Here is a 23,948-nt window from a genome sequence, read left to right on the forward strand (position 1 = left end):
ACACGGCCGCGACTTAGTTCCGACTTAAACTAGGCTAAACTGTTGACTTGAATTTAACGTTTATGAAGTAAAGTTATATATGTTATATATGTTTAAACATAAATGTAGTTTTGAAATGTATATATATATAAAAAATTTAAACTACATTTATTTTATATGTGTATATATATATATACACACACACACATATACACATATACATACATATGTACTGTACACACAGAGATATATATACACATGTATATTATCTATATTTCTCTTAATGCCAGCATCACACATAGCACATGTGATACTGTCAAACAAAGGGAAAATGTGACAGGGGATTCTGGGTTGTACATGATGAAGCTTTCTTGTGCTAATAAACAATTTGTGGAAATATAGCAGATATCATTTATAAATGCTCGGAGCGTTTGATCAAAGCTAAGCTGTGTGTATAATCAGGTTGGGATAATGGATCACCAGTGTGTGCAGCAGCGCTGAAGTTGTTCAGGAAATCAAATTAATCCAAGCCTGTTTTCAAAGGTACATTATTAGTCATACGTACATTTATTTGGCACTGGTATCCAAGGTGACCTACATTCTTCCCCACATACACACATCAGGATTTGGAAATGTATTACAATGTCTTGCTCAAGGACATTTTGGCATGCGGACAGACGAAGCTGGTAATCAAAGCCTATATGTTCCCAACGGCTGACCAGCTCTACCACCCGAGGACAACAAACTTTTTGTGAACATTAAATACATTCTAAGATATAAAAAAAGCTAGCAAATCACACATATATCCCAAATTAGGCTTAAAATCTTCAAATGCATTCCATTATCTTTATAATTAGATTTATCTCATTAAAAATAGTCGCATATCATATCTGGAGTGTTAAACTTGAGATTGGCTCTTACTTCCACGCTATATATACAAATATACTGCTTATGTGAAGGAGACCATCGTTCACCCATTCATACTGATACACTGATGGCATTGGCTGCCATGCAAGGTTCTAACTTTTCAGTTTTTAGGCTGTAATCATTCATACACATTCACACACTGATGGTGTTGCCTTCAGGAGCAATTTGGCGTTCAGTATCTTGCCAAAGACACTTGGACATGCAGACTGGAAGAGCCGGAGATCGAATCGCACATCATCTGATTAGTGGACGACCCACTGTAGCCACAGCCCCAAATGTGGTCTGAGTGATCAGATCTCAATGTGCCCTCAGTGCATCTTGGGTGCATTCACACCTCCACTCATGATCAGATCACCTGCTGTAAACAGGGTCTATCATGGTCTTCTGGGACAGCTTTCCTATCCTAAGTATTCCATGAATCATATATATCCACTATGTGGTTGAATATTAATGAACCAGTGAGGCCATAGTATGTCTCTTCATCATGATGTCACAACCACAAGTCGTCTTCCTGCAGGGGATACTTTGGGAAGTCATTACTGGTCTACTTCCTGCTCATGTTGCTGAGAAGCACTTAAGAAGAGAATAAATGGAAAATGAGCTGGAGAGCATCTACATGGATGAGTGGCATAGGAGTAGCTGTTAGAACCCTGAGCCAGATATCTCATTAGAGGAAATGTTCCTCTGCAGTTTTGACCTTTGCTTTGTTAAACTGCTTACAGATACTATAAACATATGGCCTATCAATCCGTAGTTCATAACTTATTAATTTGAATCTATTTTTATACGTCAAAAGCAAGCAAGTTAAAAATATAGATGTTTTAATAAATTATCCCTCTCTCGATGCCTTGTTAAGCACAGACTGGTTAGAGCTCCACAGGTCACTCCATTTCCAGTTGAAAGACTAAAATCTAGCTAAGCCTGAGAACTTTGCGCAGGGAAAGGAAGCCAGGGACACCAGAAATCCATTTATATGGAGTAAACCTTTCTTAACTGGAAGCTAACAGTTAATTTTGTTCACACAGTGTGAAACTCACAAAACACTACACTTGACAGCTGACTGCAACAATCCACTCTTTGTACGTCCAGTATGTTATATGTAGTCCAGTATCAGTCAGAGTACTCACATAAACTGACCACAGGAACGATTTGTGACATGTTTGCATACTGCACTTGACTGTGTATTTGTGTACTGTATATCCACCAGGCAACAATCCATGAAGATGTTTCTATATTGTAAATGTAAATTATTGAAAAAGTATCAGCGATGCCATCATGTGTTAGTTTCTCTTCAAAACCTACCATTAGAGTTAGTAGACCATCTGAGCTCTTCTTGCTTAGCTTGCTGCAGAAAATGCATGAACAATGTCGAAAGTTGAACTCCAAAGCATCCTATAACCTACTTCACTTGATTTTGCTGTTTTACATGGTGGTGTGACCGAGCCTTTGCAACTTCATACCGTCACCGTCACACTCTGATTGAATACAATGGGTGTCCGGTAAGCACACGATAAATCAAGTATAATCCTCATTAGCCAGGCTTGTGCTGGCTTACACGATGCCCCTAACCAGTGGAATTCCTCCTCCTCGCCTCATGTCTGTGATACTTTACATGCTGTCTGAATATGTGCAGCCACAGTGGCCTGTGCTTCTTCACTCTTCTGTTGTGTAGTCCTGCAGAAACACAGATGACTGCACACACACTGTCTATCTCCTTCACACTCTCCATCCCATCCCATTACTTTGATTTTATTTTTTTGCTTTTGCTTTGTCCACCCCCCTTCCTCCTTCCCCTCCACTCACCCTGCCCCTGCTACAGCGAGCTCAGGGTTTAGGTTTAAAACTCATTAGTTCCGGTGCCTTATAATCTGTTACAAACAAACAGGCAAACATCCAAGATTAATGGCAGTTCAGTGGCTAAAAAAAAGACTGCTGAGATTTAGAGGCTACTGCACACACTTGCATGCACTTTCTCAGAGCGCGCACACACACACACACACACACACACACACACACACACACACACACACACACACACACACACCTCAGATCAAGTGTGGGAGGGACTAACAAACTGACCGTTATTTTACCTCGGTCTCTATCAGTTGTTCAGCTTGTCCATCAGTCTTTTGTTTTTTCTTTCCACCTTCACTTCTATCTATGGCTATAAACGGAGGGATGGGAAGTGGAGGGGGGGTTGCCATGGCAGTGGATGCCAGGGACCCTTCTGGCCAGTGTCCACTGTCTAGCATTCCAACATCCAAACACTCTTGCCAACTGCAATAACAGTCAGTAACAGACAAAGCTGACTGTGTCCCCCCCAGAGTTTACCCTGTTAACAGTTTAGCAATGACATCACCACTCCACGGCCAATTCACATGAATCAACGTGTGTGTGTGTGTGTGTGTGTGTGAGAGAGAGAGAGAGCCCTTTGGTGTTTCTTTGTCTGTTAGAACCAGTTTGAATTCGACCCTTTAGAGTTTCAGTTTAGCACATTTAATCTGCACTTTTTGAAGGTCTCTTCTTTGAGATGATTAGAATTAGATTTGACTCTTTAAGCTAATTTTTAAAAAAGATAAATGTATATATTTACATAAATATATATAATTTGGACTTAAAGGTCCAGTGTGTAGGATTTTGTAGCATCAAGTGGTGAAGTTGCAGATTGCAACTAACTCAATACTCCTCGCCTCACCATCTGTAGAACCTATGGTGCCGCAAAAAAAGGTGAAAAACGCAAAAAGCTGGTTCTAGAGCCAGTGTTTAATTTGTCATTTATGGGCTACCATACAAACATGGCCCATTCTAAGGTTATGAAAACATGTAATAATTCTTATTGTAAAGTGATTATACTCTAATGAAAACGACCTTCATGAGGTGCTCTTGAGCAAGACCCCTTAACCCTGTTCCAGTGGAGCTTCTCAGTGACCAGCAGATCAGACTGTGGTTGGACAGCTTCCAGGTGTGAATGTGTCGAGGCAAAGAGAGCACACACTGGACCTTTAAAATATTAGAATTATAATATGTAAAAAGGTCTTTTGATCTCAGAACTGTAAAAAAGGTTGACTTACATGCTCAAGTTATAGGTCTTGTGTGGAAGATTATCTCTTTGTGCACAAGACATAGATTTAAAACCTTGTCTGCACAAAATTATATTGTTTGTATTTTTGTCTAAACTGATCAATTCCAGCATACTTTCTTATGCAGTTAAACATTATACTGGTTTAGCTAAAATGACACCTTAAAGACACAATCTGACTGCAGTGATGAGTAACTGCCATTTCTTACTTTAATCAGAGAATGTTGCTTAAGCGTACAGTATTGTATGCAGTCACTCTAAATCAGGCAAGAATAAGGAAAGGAAACGTCACTGGAGAAGGAAGATGATGACAAACACCTCTTCATTTTTAGGAACTAAGTCTGAGAACTGTTCTCTGGAGGTGAATCTGCGGCTAAATGTACAGCTAGATGTTAATCCATATGCAAACTGAGCTGATCCTGTTTCCATGTTGAATTCATGGAGGTTCTGTGTTCGTGAAACTGGCTGACATGAAGTAAATGGAGACACTGAAAAACAACACGTCCTTTGCTGATTCTCAATATTTGAGCACATTTACTACAAATCCCAGTGACTGCCAACACACCTCTGTAGAGACTCGGGCCATCCTCTGGACAAGTAAGTCATGATGTTGTTCTAAATTCAAGTCTGAGCAAGATGAAAGATTGTCATGGTGTTGTGAAATGAATTCAAAACTACGGCAGCCTGAAGGCACAGAGAGAAGATGCACAGCAGTACGAACAACTCACTTCTATAAACTCTTTATGTTAAAAGACAATGAAGACCACATTTACTAAAACAATACAGAAGTTAAAATGCTTCATATAAATCGTCCATGTTTCCAAAATGATTAATGGACCTGACACATCCAAGCATGTTGCAGCTGCTGTAGAGTATACATTACAGTGTGTCCTTTATAAGGCCCATTATGACTAAAACAGATTTCCTGTGGCTGGATTTCAGTGCCAGACTCAGCTCTCTTACCACAGCAGCTCATTAAAGTATCTTAAACCTGTGTAGACATTTACCAGGTGGCTCTGTTACAACAGGTTTGATGAAAAGCATGAATCCATCGTGTTTGTGGTATAGTCACCTTCTAGCTGTCTTGTTGAGGTTGAGCTAGAACACAGGCCTGCAGGGTACATCAGCACATCAGGCTTGGGTATAATGAGATTTTCCATAGCTTGGTTTCATCGACATGGTCCTCCACTCAGAGCCAGATGGTGAGTCCTTCTCTAAATCACATCGTGCTGACAGGATTGGAGTACTCTCATAATGTAATGGACTAATATACGCTTATGTAAACCTTGTTAGAGCTGCTGCTGCTCTGTCTCAGTAGGAACACACATTTACACTTTACTGTTTCCAACTAAACTGCAGTACTGTAAATTTAAGTTCCAGTGGTTTTCAGCTTCACCTGCTCAGTAACCACGGCATAGCTCTACATTGCGCTGACGTCTGTTTATTACACATACAGATGCAAACCCCTGCCAGTGCAGCTGGTGACCAAAAGTAGAATTCAAATATAGCTGCAAGCACCGATGGGGTGCCTAGCAGCATCATAAGTCCATACACCAAGTTTTGTGTCGATCCATCAAAGCATCGCAGAGATATTGGCTCAATTCCTGTTTGGCGGCTTTGCCACCGATTTGGATTGGCTGTTACAGCAATATGAAGCAAAAAATACATTTTGGCTACTTGTAGTGCCCCCTATAGGTCACACTGTTGCAAAGATATGGACTCACTTCCTGTTTGGCGGTGTCACTGGTGAGTTTGATTGGCTGCTACGGGCAAACATAAGTTAAATTAATCCAGTTTGGTAAATGGACTGTACTGCACTACAGTGTACAGAGCATTTCTAGTCTTCCAACCACTCAAAGCTTTTACGCTACATGTAAGGTAAGCCAACTGCTCATCAGTTTGAGGAGCTTAGGACCATTTACACACATTCACACACTGATGGTGCAGCCTTCAGGAGCAATTTGGCATTCAGTATCTTACCCAAGGACACGCAGTGGCCCTTTGCTGCTTGTCAATCCCAGTCTCTCTCTCTCCCCACACTCCTGTCACTCTTCAGCTTTCTCTATCAAATAAAGAAATATCTTGAAAAAAAAAAAAAACATACTGGAAGAGCCGGGGATCAGACTCCAACTTAAGTGCTACAGCGTCGCCGGTGCATTTCACTGCCTCATTAATCAATATCAGGATCAGTCAGTTCAGGTTTTTCAGAATTAGTATTGGAAGAGAACTTGTAAAAATGATGCACTGACACAAAGCAATGCAAAGAGTTCAAGTTCAACAATATTACTATGATGGTTTGAGGAGTGAATTACTCTTTACTTTGAAAGAATGATGTTAATTCTAATGTCACATGACAAAAATGAAAACACAGAAATGAGCGTTTTCAGATGTGTCTGTGCAGACAAGTTGTTTTCATTTCATTACCATAAATGGATTGAAAAAACACAGACACCACCTAACTGTGGTCTGCAGGTCTGCCTCTAAAGAAAAGCTGACCTGTGGTGCACAGACACAAGTGAATGATGAAAGTGTGAGGAAGTGAGTGGAGGTAAAGGGCTGTTCTCTGCAAATGTTTAGTATGCACGGCCATGCTCCTGGCTGTGGCATGGCAGCAGAGTGTTGATTCAGATCAAAGCTTGCGTCTGAGCTCAGTTCAGTCACTTATTCACAACTGCAGAGCTTGCATCCTAATCGCCTCCGTGCTCTGATCTCTGCTGAAGGATGAACACTTTCTTTTCAGTGTCGTTGGCCTTGAGTGAAATAAAGCTAATATTTCACACTCACTCCACCCTGTGTTTGCTCTTTTTTCTGACAGAGTCACTTCACTGTTGCTCTTACTGATACACTGCTGCTGGACAGCTTGTCTGAAATCTGAGTCTAACTTCCCACCATGTGATAATATGTGTTATTTTTCAAAATGTTAGTTTTACTGACATGAAAGTTAATGTGCAGCGACTGCACGGAGAATGGATAGGCTGCATTAGAAATATGCTGATGATGATGTCTATTGACTGCAGTTTGTCACTGTTTCTGTAGTTGGTCAATCACAACAAAGAGAGAAGAGGTTTTATAGGAATGGTAGAGTTTCTGCCCCCCAGGGCACTTCAGATACCCTCATCTGCTGCCACAGTGAAGAATGTTGTTGCTTTTACTTGATACTAATATATGTTTAGCAAACCTATGAAACTGCTGGTAGGTCTGAGAAGAAGTGCCATTCATGCTCAGCACAGACAAATAACATTATGGGGGTTGGAACTGACTGTGACGTAATAGTTCATGTGATAATAAGTCAAATGTATATTGTCACAGCTCTAACTGCATCAGTAGAACAACAGAAATGTACCACAAAGTTACACTTTCAGCACTTCCTGGATAGATTTCACAATAAATGCTCACCAGGAAAGGAGGGATTTCAGCAGCTGGGAGGCTGCTAGTATGAAACATGTGCAGGAGGTTCCACTGACAGTAGCTTAACAGTGAGTTAACATTTATGTGATTGGACATTGTTTAATATATGCTTCCATACAGACCATACAGTCTTCCTTTTCTAAACCTGATATAGTTATAGGAACCTTCATTAACTCAGAAGCACTGATGGCTTTCAGACATTATTTAAAGTGCAAGAATCCTTCATCTGTTCAGAGAGACTGTAGGCGTCAACATGTCAACGTGTGTGTGATGTTGAGTTGCTGTGGGCTCAGAGGACTCACAACAAGCAAGGCCAAACTGATCCTGTGCCATACACAAAGCAGAACACCAAGAACCCAATGGAACAAAAGAAGCATGTCTGCAGGCTCCACTCGCTCTGACACATGATGGACAGGTGTTACTAGCTGTATGCTGACATGTGTCACATAGTTTACTCTACAGAGAGAGAGAGAGAGAGAGAGAGAGACAGAGACAGAGACAGAGACAGAGACAGACAGACAGCTTAATCCAGTTTACATGTCCAGTCCAGTCTGCGTCTCCAGGCTTAATATATTCACACCACATACTTCAGAGGACTGAGTCCAATAATCAGTGCCCCCACTGTAGCGCTCAGTCAGCTTCACACTGGGCCACAGGCCCGCCTATCACACACCGCCTGCACTGCATGATAAAGACTTTGCTCTGCTGTTTAACACATCTTTTTCATTAAAGTCCTCATACTCCTGTTGTCCAAAACTTGGCAACTTGCATACTGAGACTGGAAGAAGTTTGAGATCAAATGATAGACCACAAGAGCGCTGAACAGCTATGTTTGGTAGCACCAAATATTTCTCATATAGTTAGGTTAAGTGAGTCAGACTGGATACTATCAATCCAGACATTCAGAGCAGGTTTGAATTACTCATTTTCACCACATTTATGAACTGTATACTCTATAATAAAATCTCAACTAAAACAACCGGGTTTTATGCGAGTACACTTGAATATCTATGCTGCTTACTGCAGGGCTATTGAGGCCACGCCCCCTACCTGCACAGGTGATTTCTGTACCTGGACCACACTTTAGAGTCCAGAACACACAAAGACCATTGAAGACACACATTTGAGCTTGTATACTACATAATATTGTTCAATAAAAATAATAACGCATCAGTGTGCGGGAGAGAAGTTGAGCCAGATTCAACTTTTGGGAAAACTGAGCCCCACGTCACGCTCTACAAACCAATCAGACACTCAGATCGGCCAAACCTCCACAGACAGTCTGAAATGTCTCTGAAGCAGAGACTATCCAGGTGGATTCACAGACTAAACTCTACCTACAGACTGATCATCTACAGACTCTACAGACTGATCATCTACCTGTGTGTGTTCTCACTTTGTTTATTTCATGTACCAGCTTCTAAATCTGAGTCTGACTCGCAATTTACGCCACAAAATAGGCGCTAATACCCATACATTTTCAGAATTCCCATATAGTTTCCGATTTTGAATTTTTCCAAAATTCCCAAGCTTAACTTCCCATGCAAAGTTTCTGGATAGTTTCCAGAAATTTACCAGGAACTTTCCATCCCTTTGCAACCCTAGCTGCAATCTGAATGTTTCAGTTCATTCATGTAGAAACAACACACATTTGTGATTATACTTTGATACCTATTATTGTGAGTTTGAACTTACTTTACTGAAATGATTGCCATACATGTATAAAAAATGCAGGATTTGTTCATAATGTTCGTACATAAAACACTAAGAACTCTGCTCTTGGTTAAAACTCTTTGATCATATTGCCTCACATCGTGACTGAGCAAACACTACGCCACCAAATTCTCCTCACTTGGAAAAGAAAAATCATTTTCTCCAGTCCACTTGGTCTCTGTCGCCGCTCTGCATTATTCATGCATCTGGCACTATTACATTCATGTTTCGTGGCCTGGTGGAGCATTTCTAAGAGAGAGGCCAACCCAGCTGGGCTGACACTCTATCGGACCTGCTCTCCTGGTCTACTGGGAGCCTCTCAGTTGCTAAGTGGCTGTTTTAACATCCACGACAAGCTGGAGGGCCGGAACGTACTGCTGCACCATGTCAATATTCATGCAGTGCTGAGTGAGCTGACATTTACTATGTGACGAAACATAAAAGCACTGCCAAGTGATGCTCGCACACACACACACAGATACAGTGGAACAAACACAGTGCCCTGTCCTCATTTAGAATCTCTCACAAACAGCATTTTCTTCAGTTTCCTGAAGCCAAAGCAGAGTAATAGATAGCTCTTTTACACAGAGTGAAAATCTCATTAGGTACAGGTCCACATCAGAGGTGTATGGGGGTCAACGGTTGTGCTCCTCCATATCACACTTCCAGCAGCCAGGCTTGCTTGGGCACACTGTGAGCTTCTGGAATGGATTGGAAACAGCTTCTAAGAAGTGAGCCGAGGAACCACCACTGGCTGCTACAATTTGGAGCCAATTTTTCATGTTCCTTAAATATCTCATTTATATGCTCAGCCCCACTCCGTCCAGCATTCTCATCTGTCACCATCAGCCAGGAGCCAGCAGGAGTTTCTCGGTTAGTCATCTCCTTCCTCCTGCTGGCCAGCCCTCCTCCTGTTAGACCTGATCCTCGATGTTTTTCTCTCCATCTCTGCCTCTCCTAACAGTAGTGCTGGACAGCGAGGCATAACACAGTTCTACACAGTGCCACAGAGAGAGAGGAGAGTCAACAGGATAGAGTGAGTGTGGGTGAGACTGCCAGAGGGAGTGATGGTAAGAAAGATAAGAGGAGAGGCAGAGGAAGATATTGAGGACATGAGCAAGGTTCCCCCTGACGCTTAAGTGTTTATTTTGACCAGCTAAAAAGCTGACTTTGAACAAAGATGGCTCCAGAAAAAAATGCAATGCTGGTTTGGAGCAGAAAAGAGATGGCAGACTATTAATGATCTCTGTCAGTCTCAACAAAAACCTCTTTGGGATTCCAGGAAGCAACCAGAAATACTCAGTTTGAGACTCAATGCAACCGCTAACCAGTAAAAAAAAAAAGTATCTGTGTCTTTAAGATCTCAAGTGTGATGATGGATGGTGTTATATACACTGCTCAAAAAAATTAAAGGAACACTTTGAAAACACATCAGATCTCAATGGGAAAAGAAATCATGCTGGATATCTTTCCTGATATGGACTGGGTAATGTGTTAAGAACGAAAGGATGCCACATCATTAATGGAAATGAAAACTATCAACCTACAGAGGGCGGAATTCAAAGACATCCCCAAAATCAAAGTAAAAAAATGATACGGCAGGCTAGTCCATTTTGCTAAAAATGTCTTTGTAGCATCTCATCCACGTGCTTGTATGCATGCCTGACAACGTCAGGGCTCCCAATGAGACGAAGGATGGTGTCTGGGGGATCTCCGCCCAGATCTGTACCAGGGCATCACTGAGCTCCTGAACAGTCTGAGGTGCAACCTGGCGGCATCGGATTGACTGAAACATAATGTCCAAGAGGTGTTCTATTGGATATAGGTCAGTCGAACATAGGGGCCAGTCAATGGTATCAATTCCTTCATCCTCCAGGAACTGCCTGCATACTCTTGCCACAGGAGGCTGGGCATTGTCGTGCACCAGGAGGAAACCAAGACCCACTGCACCAGCGTAGGGTCTGACAATGGGTCCAAGGATTTCATTCTGATACATAATAGCAGTCAGGAATATAGCCACAAGGGGGCACAAGCCAGTGTCTTAGTGTGCCAGTTCCAAGCCCGGATAAATACAGAGGGTTGTGTCAGGAAGGGCATCCGACGTAAAACTTGCCAAATCAAACATGCAAATCGAATCTATGACTTCCATACCGGATCGGTCGAGGCCCGGGTTAACAACGACCGCCATCGGTGCTGTTCACCTACAGGGTGCCGGTGGAAATTGGACTACTGTTGGTCGAAGAAGGAGAGGAGGAAGGCGTGTTCGTAGGAAGAGGGAGAAGAGGAAAGCCAAGAGTCTAGGACTGAGAGTAGGGACTTTGAATGTTGGAACTATGACAGGAAAAGGTAGAGAGTTGGTTGACATGATGCAGAGGAGGAAAGTAGACATACTGTGTGTCCAGGAGACCAGGTGGAAAGGTAGCAAGGCTAGAAGCTTAGGAGCAGGGTTCAAGTTGTTCTATCATGGTGTAGATAGGAAGAGAAATGGAGTAGGAGTTATCTTGAAGGAGGAGTTTGTTAGGAGTGTACTGGAGGTAAAAAGAGTGTCAGATAGAGTGATGAGTCTGAAGCTAGAAATCGAAGGTGTGATGTTCAATGTTGTTAGTGGGTATGCTCCACAGGTAGGATGTGAGCTGGAGGAGAAGGAGAAATTCTGGTTGGACCTTGATGAAGTGATGCAGAGCATCCCTAGAAGTGAGAGAGTTGTCATTGGTGCAGACTTTAATGGACATGTTGGTGCAGGAAACAGAGATGATGAGGAGGTGATGGGCAGGTTTGGTATCCAGGAGAGGAACGCAGAAGGACAGATGGTGGTTGATTTTGCAAAAAGGATGGAAATGGCTGTAGTGAATACTTTCTTTCAGAAGAGGCAGGAACATAGGGTGACCTATAAGAGTGGAGGTAGGAGCACACAGGTACTGTAGACTACATCTTGTGTAGACGGTGTAATCTGAAGGAGATCAGTGACTGCAAAGTAGTGGTAGGTGAGAGTGTAGCCAGACAGCATAGGATGGTGGTGTGTAGGATGACACTGGTGATGAGGAAGATGAAGAGGGCAAAGGCAGAGCAGAGGACGAAATGGTAGAAGCTGAAAAAGGAAGAGTGTTGCATGACTTTTAGGAAGGAGTTGAGACAGGCTCTGGGTGGTCAGGAGGTGCTTCCAAACGACTGGACAACTACAGCTAATGTGATCAGGGAGACAGGTAGGAGTGTACTTGGTGTGTCATCTGGAAGGAAAGTAGATAAGGAGACTTGGTGGTGGAATGAGGAGGTGAAGGAGTGTGTACGGAGAAAGAGGTTAGCTAAGAAGTAGTGGGACACTGAGAGGGCTGATGAGAGTAGACAGGAGTACAGGGAGATGCAAGATGAGGTGAAAGTTGAGGTGGCAAAGGCCAAACAAGGAGCTTACGATGACTTGTATGCTAGGTTGGACAGTAAGGAGGGAGAGACTGATCTATACAGGTTGGCAAGGCAGAGAGACAGAGATGGGAAGGACGTGCAGCACTCTAGGATGATTAAGGATAGGGATGGAAGTGTACTGACAGGTGCCAGTAGTGTTATGGGAAGATGGAAAGAGTACTTTGAAGAGTTGATGAATGAGGAAAATGAGAGAGAACGAAGAGCAGAAGAGGTGACTGTTGTGGACCAGGAAGTAGCAAAGATTAGTGAGGATGAAGTGAGGAGGGCATTGAAGAGGATGAAGAGTGGAAAGGCACTCGGCCCTGATGATATACCTGTGGAGGTATGGAAGTGTCTAGGAGAGATGGCAGTACATTTTTTGACTGGGTTGTTCAACAGGATCTTAGATAGTGAGAAGATGCCAGAGGAATGGAGGAGAAGTGTGATGGTGCCCATTTTTAAGAACAAGGGAGATGTGCAGAGTTGTGGCAACTACAGAGGAATAAAGCTGATGAGCCATACAATGAAGTTATGGGAAAGAGTAGTAGAAGCTAGACTAAGGGCAGAAGTGAGCATTTGTGGCAGCAGTATGGTTTCATGCCAAAAAAGACTACTACAGATGCAGTATTTGCTTTGAGGATGTTGATAGAGAAGTACAGAGAAGGTCAGAGGGAGCTGCACTGTGTCTTTGTAGATCTGGAGAAAGCTTGTGACAGGGTGCCCAGAGAGGAACTGTGGTATTGTATGAGGAAGTCTGGAGTGACAGAGAAGTATGTTAGAGCGGTGCAGGACATGTATGAGGGCTGTAAGACAGTGGTGAGGTGTGCTGTAGGTGTGACAGAGGAGTTCAAGGTGGAGGTGGGACTGCATCAGGGATCAGCTCTGAGCCCCTTCTTGTTCGCTATGGTGATGGACAGGCTGACAGACGAGGTTAGACAGGAATCTCCATGGACTATGATGTTTGCAGATGACATTGTGATCTGTAGTGAGAGCAGGGAACAGGGTGGAGGAGAAGCTAGAGAGGTGGAGGTTCGCCCTGGAAAGGAGAGGAATGAAGGTTAGCTGCAGCAAGACTGAGTACATGTGTGTGAATGAGAGGGACGCAAGTGGAAGAGTGAGGTTACAGGGAGAAGAAATAAAGAAGGTGGAGCATTTTAAGTATTTAGGGACAACAGTCCAGAGCAATGGAGAGTGTGGAAAAGAGGTGAAGAAGCGTGCGCAGGCAGGTTGGAACGGGTGGAGAAAAGTGTCAGGTGTGATGTGTGATAGAAAAGTTTCAGCTAAAATGAAAGGAAAGGTGAGACCAGCGATGTTGTTTGGTCTAAAGACAGTGCCACTGAGGAAAAGACAGGAGGCAGAGCTGGAGGTAGCAGAGATGAAGATGCTGAGGTTCTCTTTGGGAGTGACCAAGATGGATCAGGAATGAGTACATCAGAGGGACAGCACATGTTAGAGGTTTTGGAGATAAAGTCAGAGAGGCCAGACTGAGATGGTTCCGACATGTCCAGAGGAGAGATAGTGAATAGAAGAATAGTAGAAGGATGCTGAGTTTTGAACTGCCAGACAGGAGGCCTAGAGGAAGACCAAAGAGGAGGTTTATGGATGCAGTGAAAGAGGACATGAAGGTAGTTGGTGTGAGAGAAGAGGATGCAGAAGACAGGGTTAGATGGAGGCAACTGATTCACTGTGGCGACCCCTGAAGGGAAAAGCCGAAAGGACAAGAAGAAGAAGACCCAATAGCAGTCAGGGTGCCGTTGCCTAACCTGTAGAGGTCTGTGTGTCCTTCCAAGGATATGCCTCCCCAGACCATCACTGACCCACCACCAAACCGGTCATGCTGAATGATGTCGCAGGCAGCATAACGTTCTCCACGGCGTCTCCAGACTCGTTCACGTCTATCACATGTGCTCAGGTTGAACCTGCTCTCATCTGTGAAATCACAGGGCGCCAGTGGCAGACCTGCCAATTCTGGTTATCTGTGGCAAATGCCAGTCGAGCTCCATGGTGCCGGGCAGCGAGCACAGGGTCTAGTACAGGACGTCGGGCCCTTAGGCCACCCTCATGAAGTCTGTTTCTGATTGTTTGGTCAGAGACATTCACACCAGTGGCCTCCTGTAGGTCTTTTGTAGGGCTCTGGCAGTGCTCATCCTGTTCCTCCTTGCACAAAGGAGCAGATACTGGTCCTGCTGATGAAGGACCTTCTACATCCCTGTCCAGCTGTCCTAGAGTAACTGCCTGTCTCCTGGAATCTCCTCCATCCTCTTGAGACTGTGCTGGGAGACACAGCAAACCTTCTGGCAATGGCCCATATTGATGCGCCACCTAATGAGGAGTTAGACTACCTGTGCAACCTCTGTAGGGTCCAGGTACTGCACCATGCAACCAGTAGTGATACTGACAAATGCAAAACTAATGAGAAATTGGTCAGAAAAGATGAGGAGGGAACCTGTAAAACCATTCCTGTTTTGGGGGTCGTCTCATTATTGCCCCTCTCGTGTACCTGTTGTTAATTTCATTAACACCAAAACAGATGAAAATGATAAACAACCCCCTAGCTACTTACCTCACCAGATCAATATCCCAGAAGTTGAACTGACTCGATGCTATACTCTGATTAAAAAGTGTTTCTTTCATTTTTTTGAGCAGGGTATATTAGGGAATATTCAATTCTGTAGAGCTCTATGAATTACAGACTTTTTAGTTTGCTGCAAGGGGTTGACAAGCTGACAGACCATGTCTCTCAAGACAGACCTCACAAGGCTGTTGTAGGGTGCACAGCCGTGTGCATGGGAACATATTATGGTAGGGGTCTGGATACATGCGTGTGCTTGATAGCTTCCACACACAGCATATTATAAAGAACTGACAAATGTTATGTTTACTACAGTTAAATGTCAAACAGCTCTGCAGCATAGTGGCGGTCTGCAGCTTACTCTTACATACATATATTCTCACTCTCACATACATATATTTTATCTCTTATTTACATATATTCTCACTCTCACATACATATATTTTATCTTTTATTTACATGTATTCTCACTCTTACATACATATATTTATGCCTGTCGAAAGTATATGTATGTGAAGGGAGAATGTATGTATGTGAGAGCTAAAGTATAGATGAAACGGTATGCAACTCATTTTTCGTGCTGTGATTAGGGCTGCCACGATTAGTTGATTAGTCACGATTATGCCGACGAACAAACTACTAAATTAGTTGTCGACGCATCATTTTTTTGTGTTTTTTTACTTTGCTTTTCTCTCGAAACTGCGGCTGCAGCTTCCACTGCCGTGTCTGCCTTTCTGTTACACACACACACACTGACTGTACAGTAAATGATACTATAACACAGACCCTCCAGGAATTCACGATGTTGCGATTTGCAACTTCAACGCAACATCAGTGAATCCCCGTGAATTCAGGGCGGTGTTGCAATTTTAACCAATCACTGCGATGTTTCCGCAACTTCCGCGCAGTCTGCCCGGGGGATTCAACTTGGGTCAGGGACGGCTGCATGGTGTGGGAGGCTCCCCTCGTGGGATCTCTCCCCGGCGTTGGCTGACCCCCGCCGGGCGCATTTCCTTCGCAGCGGTGTGCCGCGACCGGCTCTGGGTCGGCTTGGAAAGGGCCGAAGGTGAATCTATTTCGTGGGAGATTTGGACATTTTCCCGGTGTATGTTCTTCTAAACATGCTTCTACATGTGTAAATATGCTACGGAGTTAATTAGTTTAGCTTTATTTTATTGTTATGTACAAAAAATGGGTCATATTAGACCCTGAATACTATGTTAGGGTTAATGAGTAATGAAATGTTAGGATCATTTTTGTATGTACTTAAGTTCCCAACTTCATTGTAAGATTAATTTAAAGCTTTAGTTAATAAAATGATCAAATGAATTCAGTTGCTCTCATAATCTGTCTTTTTTCACAGGAAAAAATGTGGCCAGTGGAAATTCTGATTGGCTGGTAACTTCAGAAACTTACCCGCCACATTGGTTGGTGATCAAAAAAGTTAATTTAGAGCCCTGTTAAAGGGTTAATGAGCTATCATCTTAATTGTTTTTATTTTCAGTTAGCTCATACTTCAAGCTGAAAGCTAATGATCTGATCAGCTGCATGCTGATGCGATAAGCTGTATGTTTTACAGTCAATTTACGTATGATCCGATTAGTCGACTAATCGAAAAAATAATCAGTGAGTAGTCGACTATCAAAATAATCGTTTGTGGCAGCCCTAGTTGTGATTGGCTGAGAAGCTCGTGCCGGGTTATGTTCATGTCACGCACAGCAAAGATGGTGGAGAGGAAAAACGAGCACTGCAAGAAAACATCGAAGAATTCATTTCATTTTAAATGAAAAAGGTTTGTTAGCCGGATAAAACTTTATTTACCCCCAGCCTTTTTAGTCAGTAGACATTGGTCCTATATTTTCTTTTTTTATGCATGGCATGTTAAATAAATAAATAAATAAATAAATAAATAAATAAATAAATAAATAATCTATTTATTTATTTATTTATTTATTATCTAGACTATATGTCTTTTAGTTGCTTTTGACAGTTACGACCCATGCTTATGCAATTTTGAAATCACAAGACTATCATTAAAAAGCTATGGCAGTTGTGGTGTCATTATTACCCATTAACAATTCATTAGTTATCAGGTCGTTACTATTTCATTCCTGACTCGTTCCTTAGTAACTACTCACTTACTTACTTTTTAATTATGATGTTCTCTCTTTAATTCTTTCATCTGCTGCATGTGACTTTTTGTTAAAACTTGAGTCATCACAAGCTTGTTTTTTACTTATTTAGTTGTTACTTGTTTATACAAAACTATACTCATTGCATAATCAGATCTGTCAGGGGTCAGTATGCATGTGAAGCTCTGTTAGCAGTCTGAGTAACAGTAAAACCAGCAGAGATTTCAATTATATTAAAATAAAAAACAATTGTTTGAGATAGCTGTCTCTGTTAGTTGACAGACAGATGGACAGAAAACTGCTCCAGCTCATACTGCTGGCGACACTTGAGGCTACTTCTTATTCTTTAAGGAGACAATTCACCTGACTTTAAATTTGGTAATTTAAGTCACTTTCAAAACTTCAGTTCAGGAAATAAGGGAGAAAGGAAAAACGTATTAGTACTCAAATTCCTGGTTGACTTGTTCTTTTATCAGTCAAATAAATGTTTAAAGAAACAAGCATAACTCTGAGTTATCTACTCGGATATGATGGCACTGGAAAAAAAAAACTGTGCCACTGTAGGTTCTAATTTTTAGTTGTTTTGTTACAAGATTTAAGCTAGATCTAGATGATATATCTAGATATCTAGATGCTCGATATCACACATATCCAAGGTTATCTAATGTTGTCTTCACCTTGACCGGAACATTTACTGTCAAAACAATCCACACAAAACCTAGAACTGAAATTTAAGAACATGTTTTATCCTGAACGTTGTGGCAGTGCACCAGTGGACCTAATCTGGTGGGGAATGTTGTTGGAGTGTTTGTGTCTGCAAATGTGTCACCATATTTGATTTAAAGAACACAGGATTTAGGTGTGCGGTCAAAGAGTTGATCTCTACTGTGTGGATGCCTTCACGCGTGGATGTTAGCTGCTATATGAGCAAGCACAAGCTACAAGCACAAGTTATCATCAGTCCTAAAATTAAGCATTACTGAGATTTGTACTAACTGACATTATGCCATTTATTTTTACAATAAATGACAAAAATGTTATTTTGTATTTTTTGTTTTACTTGCAGGAAACGGAGCCACATACCAAACTGAATGTTGTGTACCAATTCTGCAAATCATAATGTGGATAGGTATTTGTAGTGACATTCTAAACTGAGCCTTAAACTTCTCACAGGTCTGTCTCCCCACTCTGAGGTGACCAGCAGCTTGAGCCATCATGTTAGTGAGACATGACAACCTAAACCTACAAATCCAATCTCCAAATCAAAGTTTCCTCCAGAGATGGTGGCCTGGACCAGCTGTCACTCCACTGAAACTGTGGAGAGGAGTGCAGCCAATAAAAGCTTCCAAATAGACTTCTTCCATTTCTATTTATTTCTATCTATATATGTTCTTCACTTGACTGTGTAAACCAGCATCACCCTAAGCCTCAGACTAGCCACACACACACACACACACACACACACACACACACACACACACAGAATTAAGGTTGTAAAATCAAATATGAATGTGCCATATATTCCTTCATACCTTGCCTTCAGTAGATGTGGGCTGTCAGAGCATGTTAGCAGCAGCATGGTGGGAAACCCACTGACAAAATACACACTAATGCAATCTGATCACATTTGTGCCCACTGATGTATTTTGTATAAGGTAAGGGGAGTGACAGAAATACCCAACAAGAACATGTGAACAGGAAACATCCCAAAAGAAACAGGACAGTAATAGGCTTACTGCTGCCAACAGAGGTGTTGTCTGTGTTGTGTTAGTGCAGTGGTCTTTTCTGTATGAATTTTGTTTTCATCATGTGTACCAGCTGCAGAAAGGGAGGTGGCTGTTGTTAAAATGATATGCTTAACATATTTAGGTATTGGACTTTCTGCTAATAATCGTGAGACAGTCAGTCAATGGTTCATTATTTCTGCACCACAAGACCTGTTGGGATTTCCATGAACCCATTTGTTCCCAACAGCAAAAGGTAAATGACCTGAGATAAACATATTAAGACATATTCTTAATCGCTTCAAATCACCAGTCTTTTTGAACCTTATTTTTGACCAACCCTGATCTCTATGTGCCCCAGGATCCCTGTCTGCTCTTCCTGCCACGTCACTGTGTGATTCCAAACGCAGTACCAACTCCTGAATTGGATTGATATTCGAGTAAAAGCACTTAGCTTAGCTTATCTTATCATGCTGCAGTCTGTCAGTTCACTTCAATTCAACTGCTACTAACAAAACACAGACAACTTAAAGTGTGCAAATATTTCCAGCAACTACAGTGTACGAGAGAGAGGAGGAGGAGGACAGGAACTCTTCCTGAAGTGTTGTTCATCTGCATGTCAGACACTCTGAGCCCATGGTTACCATCAGGCTGCATAATGAATGTGTGTGTGTGTGTGTGTGTGTGTGTGTGTGTAATTGTGCTAAAAGAGCGGGATGGAGTGAGAGAGGGCAGTGAAATGTTAATGAGGGCAGTGGGATGTGAACAAACAGCTTCCAGCCTGATGAATCCATTCAGACAAAGACAGAGACAGAGACAGAGAGAGAGCGCTGCTGTGGGAGGAACTTCAGGGGTCAAACACTCAAATTTAAATATAAATGGACACAGATGACCCAGCAGCTTAGTGCTGTTTGTGTGTGTGTGTGTGTGTGTGTGTGTGTGTGTGTGTGTATCGTTGGCAGTAATTCTAGCACTCCTCACTTGCTCATTCATCCCCAGGTTCCATCACAGGAAGAAAAGCCCATGCCTGGTGGCTCTTTCCTGGGAAGAGTCATTTAGCAAACCGTTTGTTTAGAGTGAACAGAAGGTGTGAGTGCAGTGAGTGGAACACACAGCTGCACAATCTCAAACTTCATGAACAGAAAATCAAATAAAAAGGACATATTATATAATATACACCCTAACAGTCCTGATGGAGTATGCAGGCTCTCGGCTCTGTTACCAGACACAGTCAGGATGCCCTTTGGGTAAGGATATTCAAAGGTGGTTGCGGTTTATTAAAAGAGTCACCATGTTCTGTCTCTTGCTTCAAGTTAACATTGACATTTTCAATTTTTAATAGGGATGCACCGATTTGTTGTCCAATGATTGGTATTGATATTCGCCTTGTTGACTGATCGGCCTATAAAACAAGATGACATTTTCTCATGTCATTAGCCGATGTTTATCTGTTGTGCAGCTTAATGTTGTGTTTGTTATTTCTGACTTGGAGACTGGAATAAATAACCACCGGCACAAAAGTCTCACATCTTGGATGAGAGCAGAAATTAACTGAGCTGCAAAGAGCAGAGATGCTCATCTTTGTAGATTTTTTGGCACAAAGGGTGAATAAATAACAAACAGAAAACATCAATATCAGCTGTTATTTTAAACATTGGATCGCTCCAGAACTTCCCAGTTGATGCATCCCTAGTATGTCACCAAAACAACAGCTTTGAGCTGCTGCTGTTCACAGGAGCAGTAAAATGACATTGGCAGTGAACAGATGTTTAAAGGTCCAGTGTGCCAGATATAGGGAGCTCTTTGTTATAATGTATCACCTGAAAATAAGATTTTATGTGTTTTTGAGAATGGACCTTTTATATCTACAGATGCCACAGATCCTCTCCCAAACACTGGCTCTAGATTGGCCGTTTCTCGCATGCTTTTACGTCTACCATAGTTTCTCCTTCAAGCTTGGAACAGGAGGGCAAGAGGAGTGGGTAGCAATAAACTGCAAGATGCCACTAAGGCTACGTTTACACATAGCCGGGTATGTTGAGAAACGAATATTTCCCTCCCTCTGTTTTCCAAAATAACATCGTGCACATAGCATCGTTTTCAAAAAAGTATAAACCCGCATAAAAACGCCATCAAGCGCCATCATAACTACGCCAAGCCTATGGGCGGCAGTGTAGGAAGAAGGAGAGCGCTCTGCAAGCCAATCAGAATTCTCATTTCGACGAAGAGTTCCTTCCTATTCCTTTCTGGACAACAAATATGGCGCGAGGTTCGTTTGTCTGGACAGATAGCGAAGTTGAATTGCTCCCTAATGTCGCGTTGGACTACAAGGCAAGTAAAGCCCATGAAAATGTGGACTGGGAATCTTGCAAAACCAAGTACGTCGACATGTTAGCGCTATTCTTAGAGAAATACCCATCTGAGACCAACGAGGAGTTTCCTCATGTGAAGGAGGACATAACACAAGCCAACCTGACAACCAAAATGAAGGCAATTAGAGGGAAATACAGGAATGCAGTGGACACTGGATGCAGGAGCGGCCACAGAAGAGTGGTGCTCCTCTACTTGGAACTGTGTGAAAAGGCTTGGGGTGGTTCCCCAGCTACTACGACCATCACCTCCGGCATCGAGACTAACGAACTGGAGGATTCTGCTTCCCCCGCCACATCAGTTTCGTCGTCCTTGGACGAATCGGCAGCGGATGTTCAAGAAGTCGATGGCAGTGTGGCCCTCACCCCCACAGTGAAGCAGAGGAGAGACCTGCTTCAGGTATGTATTTTTGGTCATGTAATTGTCATGTATTGTTGGCTTTATTTATATAAATATAATTGATATTTATATAATATTTATATAAATATCAATTAATGTGTATCTGCGATAAGATGAATAATTCATCCTGAAGGAAATGACCGCAAAAATGCAAAAAGTAGACCGAGAAGTCATAACTCCTGTTCATGTGCTACAACAATATGGCAATGGGGAAGTGAAATATGAAATGTGAAACGGTCAACACCTTTAAAAATAGACTTAAGACTTTCCTTTTTGATAAAGCCTATAGTTAGGGCTGGCTCAGGTCATCCCTTAGTTATGCTGCCATAGGATTAGACTGCTGGGGGACCCCACCCAGGGCTCTCTCTCTCTCTCTCTCTCTCTCTCTCTCTCTCTCTCTCTTCTCTCTCTCTCTCTCTCTCTCTCTCTCTCTCTCTCTCTAAACCAAACTTCCCCGGAGTTTCTGTGCTCTGTCGTCCAGCAGGTTCTCGTGGATCGTGGCTACTGCTGTGAGCCTGCACGACGCCCACTACATATATTATTACTGTCATTATTACTACCATATCTGTTACAATATACTGTACAATATGTTTGTGTTGACATTGACATTGTTCCTGTACACGTGACATCCATTGCATGTCTGTCCGTCCTGGGAGAGGGATCCCTCCTCTGTGGCTCTTCCTGAGGTTTCTTCCACATTTTTTTCCCTGTTAAAAGGGGTTTTGTGGGCAAGTTTTTCCTCACTCGAACCGAGGGTCTAAGGACAGAGGGTGTCACTCCCTGTACAGATTGTAAAGCCCTCTGAGGCAAATGTACTTTGTGACTTTGGGCTATACAAATAAAATTGATTTGATTTTGATTTGATTATATTTGGATAGGTTTACTACTGCAAATGTGCAGTAATGAGAACACATTTTCTTTTGTTCACTCTGTAAAGACTAGACTGCAGGGACACCGGCATGATCGAATGAAGCGAAAGCTGCCAGCTGAGGTCCAGTGGCTGAATGCCATTGAGGAGGACAAACAACTGAAGAAGAAACTTGTGGACATTATTGAGACCTCTGAAAACAGGGCAGTTGACAATTTATCCAAAATGACACAGACCCTGGATAGGCTAACAGCATCAATTGCTGATGGCTTTGCTCTCCTGCGGCAAGTTGTGCAGCCACCACATACACCACCACCACCACCACAGCCACACTACATTATGCCATTTCAGGGAAGAGGTCCTTATGGACAAGTATATGCACACACACCAGCACCACCACCACCACCACTCACTCACTCCTATGACAACAGACCACCCAGTGCAGTGCCACTCAGCACGGTCAGTTTAACTGATTCAGCTGTTGAGGGCATGCAGGGTCAACTTTCATATCTCCAAGCCCTTAATGAAGATGCACAAAATTGAGATACACGTAAACTTGTTCCTGGCCTGTTTTGTTTAGGGTTAAATGTTACCCACAATTTTTGTACCAACAGTTTGGTAATATATATATATTTACAGGGAGCCTTGAGTTCTGGCATCTTAAGCCTTTTTTACTTTAGGTTTTTTTATATATATAGTTTTCCTTGGAAAGTGCCTTTGCTTGAACAGGAGGCAGAACGATGCACTACGTTTGTCATTTTGTGAATCCCTGAGTTTACTTGAAATGCCTTGAATTTTTATTTAACAAATGTACCACACTACTTATTTGCACTACTATGCTTGTCTTTTCAGGGTTGATGACACGCAATTTGATTTTGTGTACAGTATTGGAAGTCAAGTGTTGGATCTCTTCAGAAGTAAAATGTCTGAAAATGATGTGTATGTGATTCTTCAATTTGGGTCATATCAGATCAACCTCCAGTATTTTAGAAAGTTTTCACACAGGACCATTTGGAATTTCTAATTCTTTATGTAGATAATGGCATTACACCAAACAAGTAACATTTACATGGGCAATGTCAATAGATTACAGCTAAGCGTTAACATGTTATAAATTTAAATGCTTAACATCTGAAAAGGTAACAAATATTCTTTAACACAAGCATTACCCTGTACTAAAATGTATAAATTTAAACCGTGTAGGAACACACTAGAACACACACTTGAGATGTCTTTATGGGTCAAGAAACTTTGTCAGGACTCTCCTGACCCTCTTCCCTTCAGCTGACATTCCCTCTCTGACAGTTGGTGGATTATCAGGTTGGTTGTTCTGGTCATATTGAATAGCCTCTGTAACCCTGGCGTCATCCACAGTGTC

At 42.3% G+C, this 23,948-nt stretch overlaps 2 protein-coding genes across 8 annotated transcripts in view; one reads left to right on the forward strand and one right to left on the reverse strand.

Annotated features, from left to right (window-relative positions):
* fat3a (FAT atypical cadherin 3a) overlaps positions 1 to 23,948 on the reverse strand; it is a 169,758-nt gene that overhangs the window by 116,023 nt on the left and 29,787 nt on the right. The window lies entirely within an intron of this gene.
* LOC113745220 (uncharacterized) lies at positions 21,079 to 23,113 on the forward strand. Its single transcript, XM_027276727.1, has 2 exons — positions 21,079 to 21,702; positions 22,640 to 23,113. The coding sequence occupies exons 1-2, from the start codon at positions 21,193 to 21,195 to the stop codon at positions 23,111 to 23,113; spliced, it is 984 nt and encodes a 327-aa protein (XP_027132528.1). The 5' UTR covers positions 21,079 to 21,192.

This window comes from Larimichthys crocea, unplaced genomic scaffold, assembly GCF_000972845.2.
Source record: "Larimichthys crocea isolate SSNF unplaced genomic scaffold, L_crocea_2.0 scaffold533, whole genome shotgun sequence".
Classification (NCBI taxonomy): Eukaryota; Metazoa; Chordata; class Actinopteri; family Sciaenidae; genus Larimichthys; species Larimichthys crocea.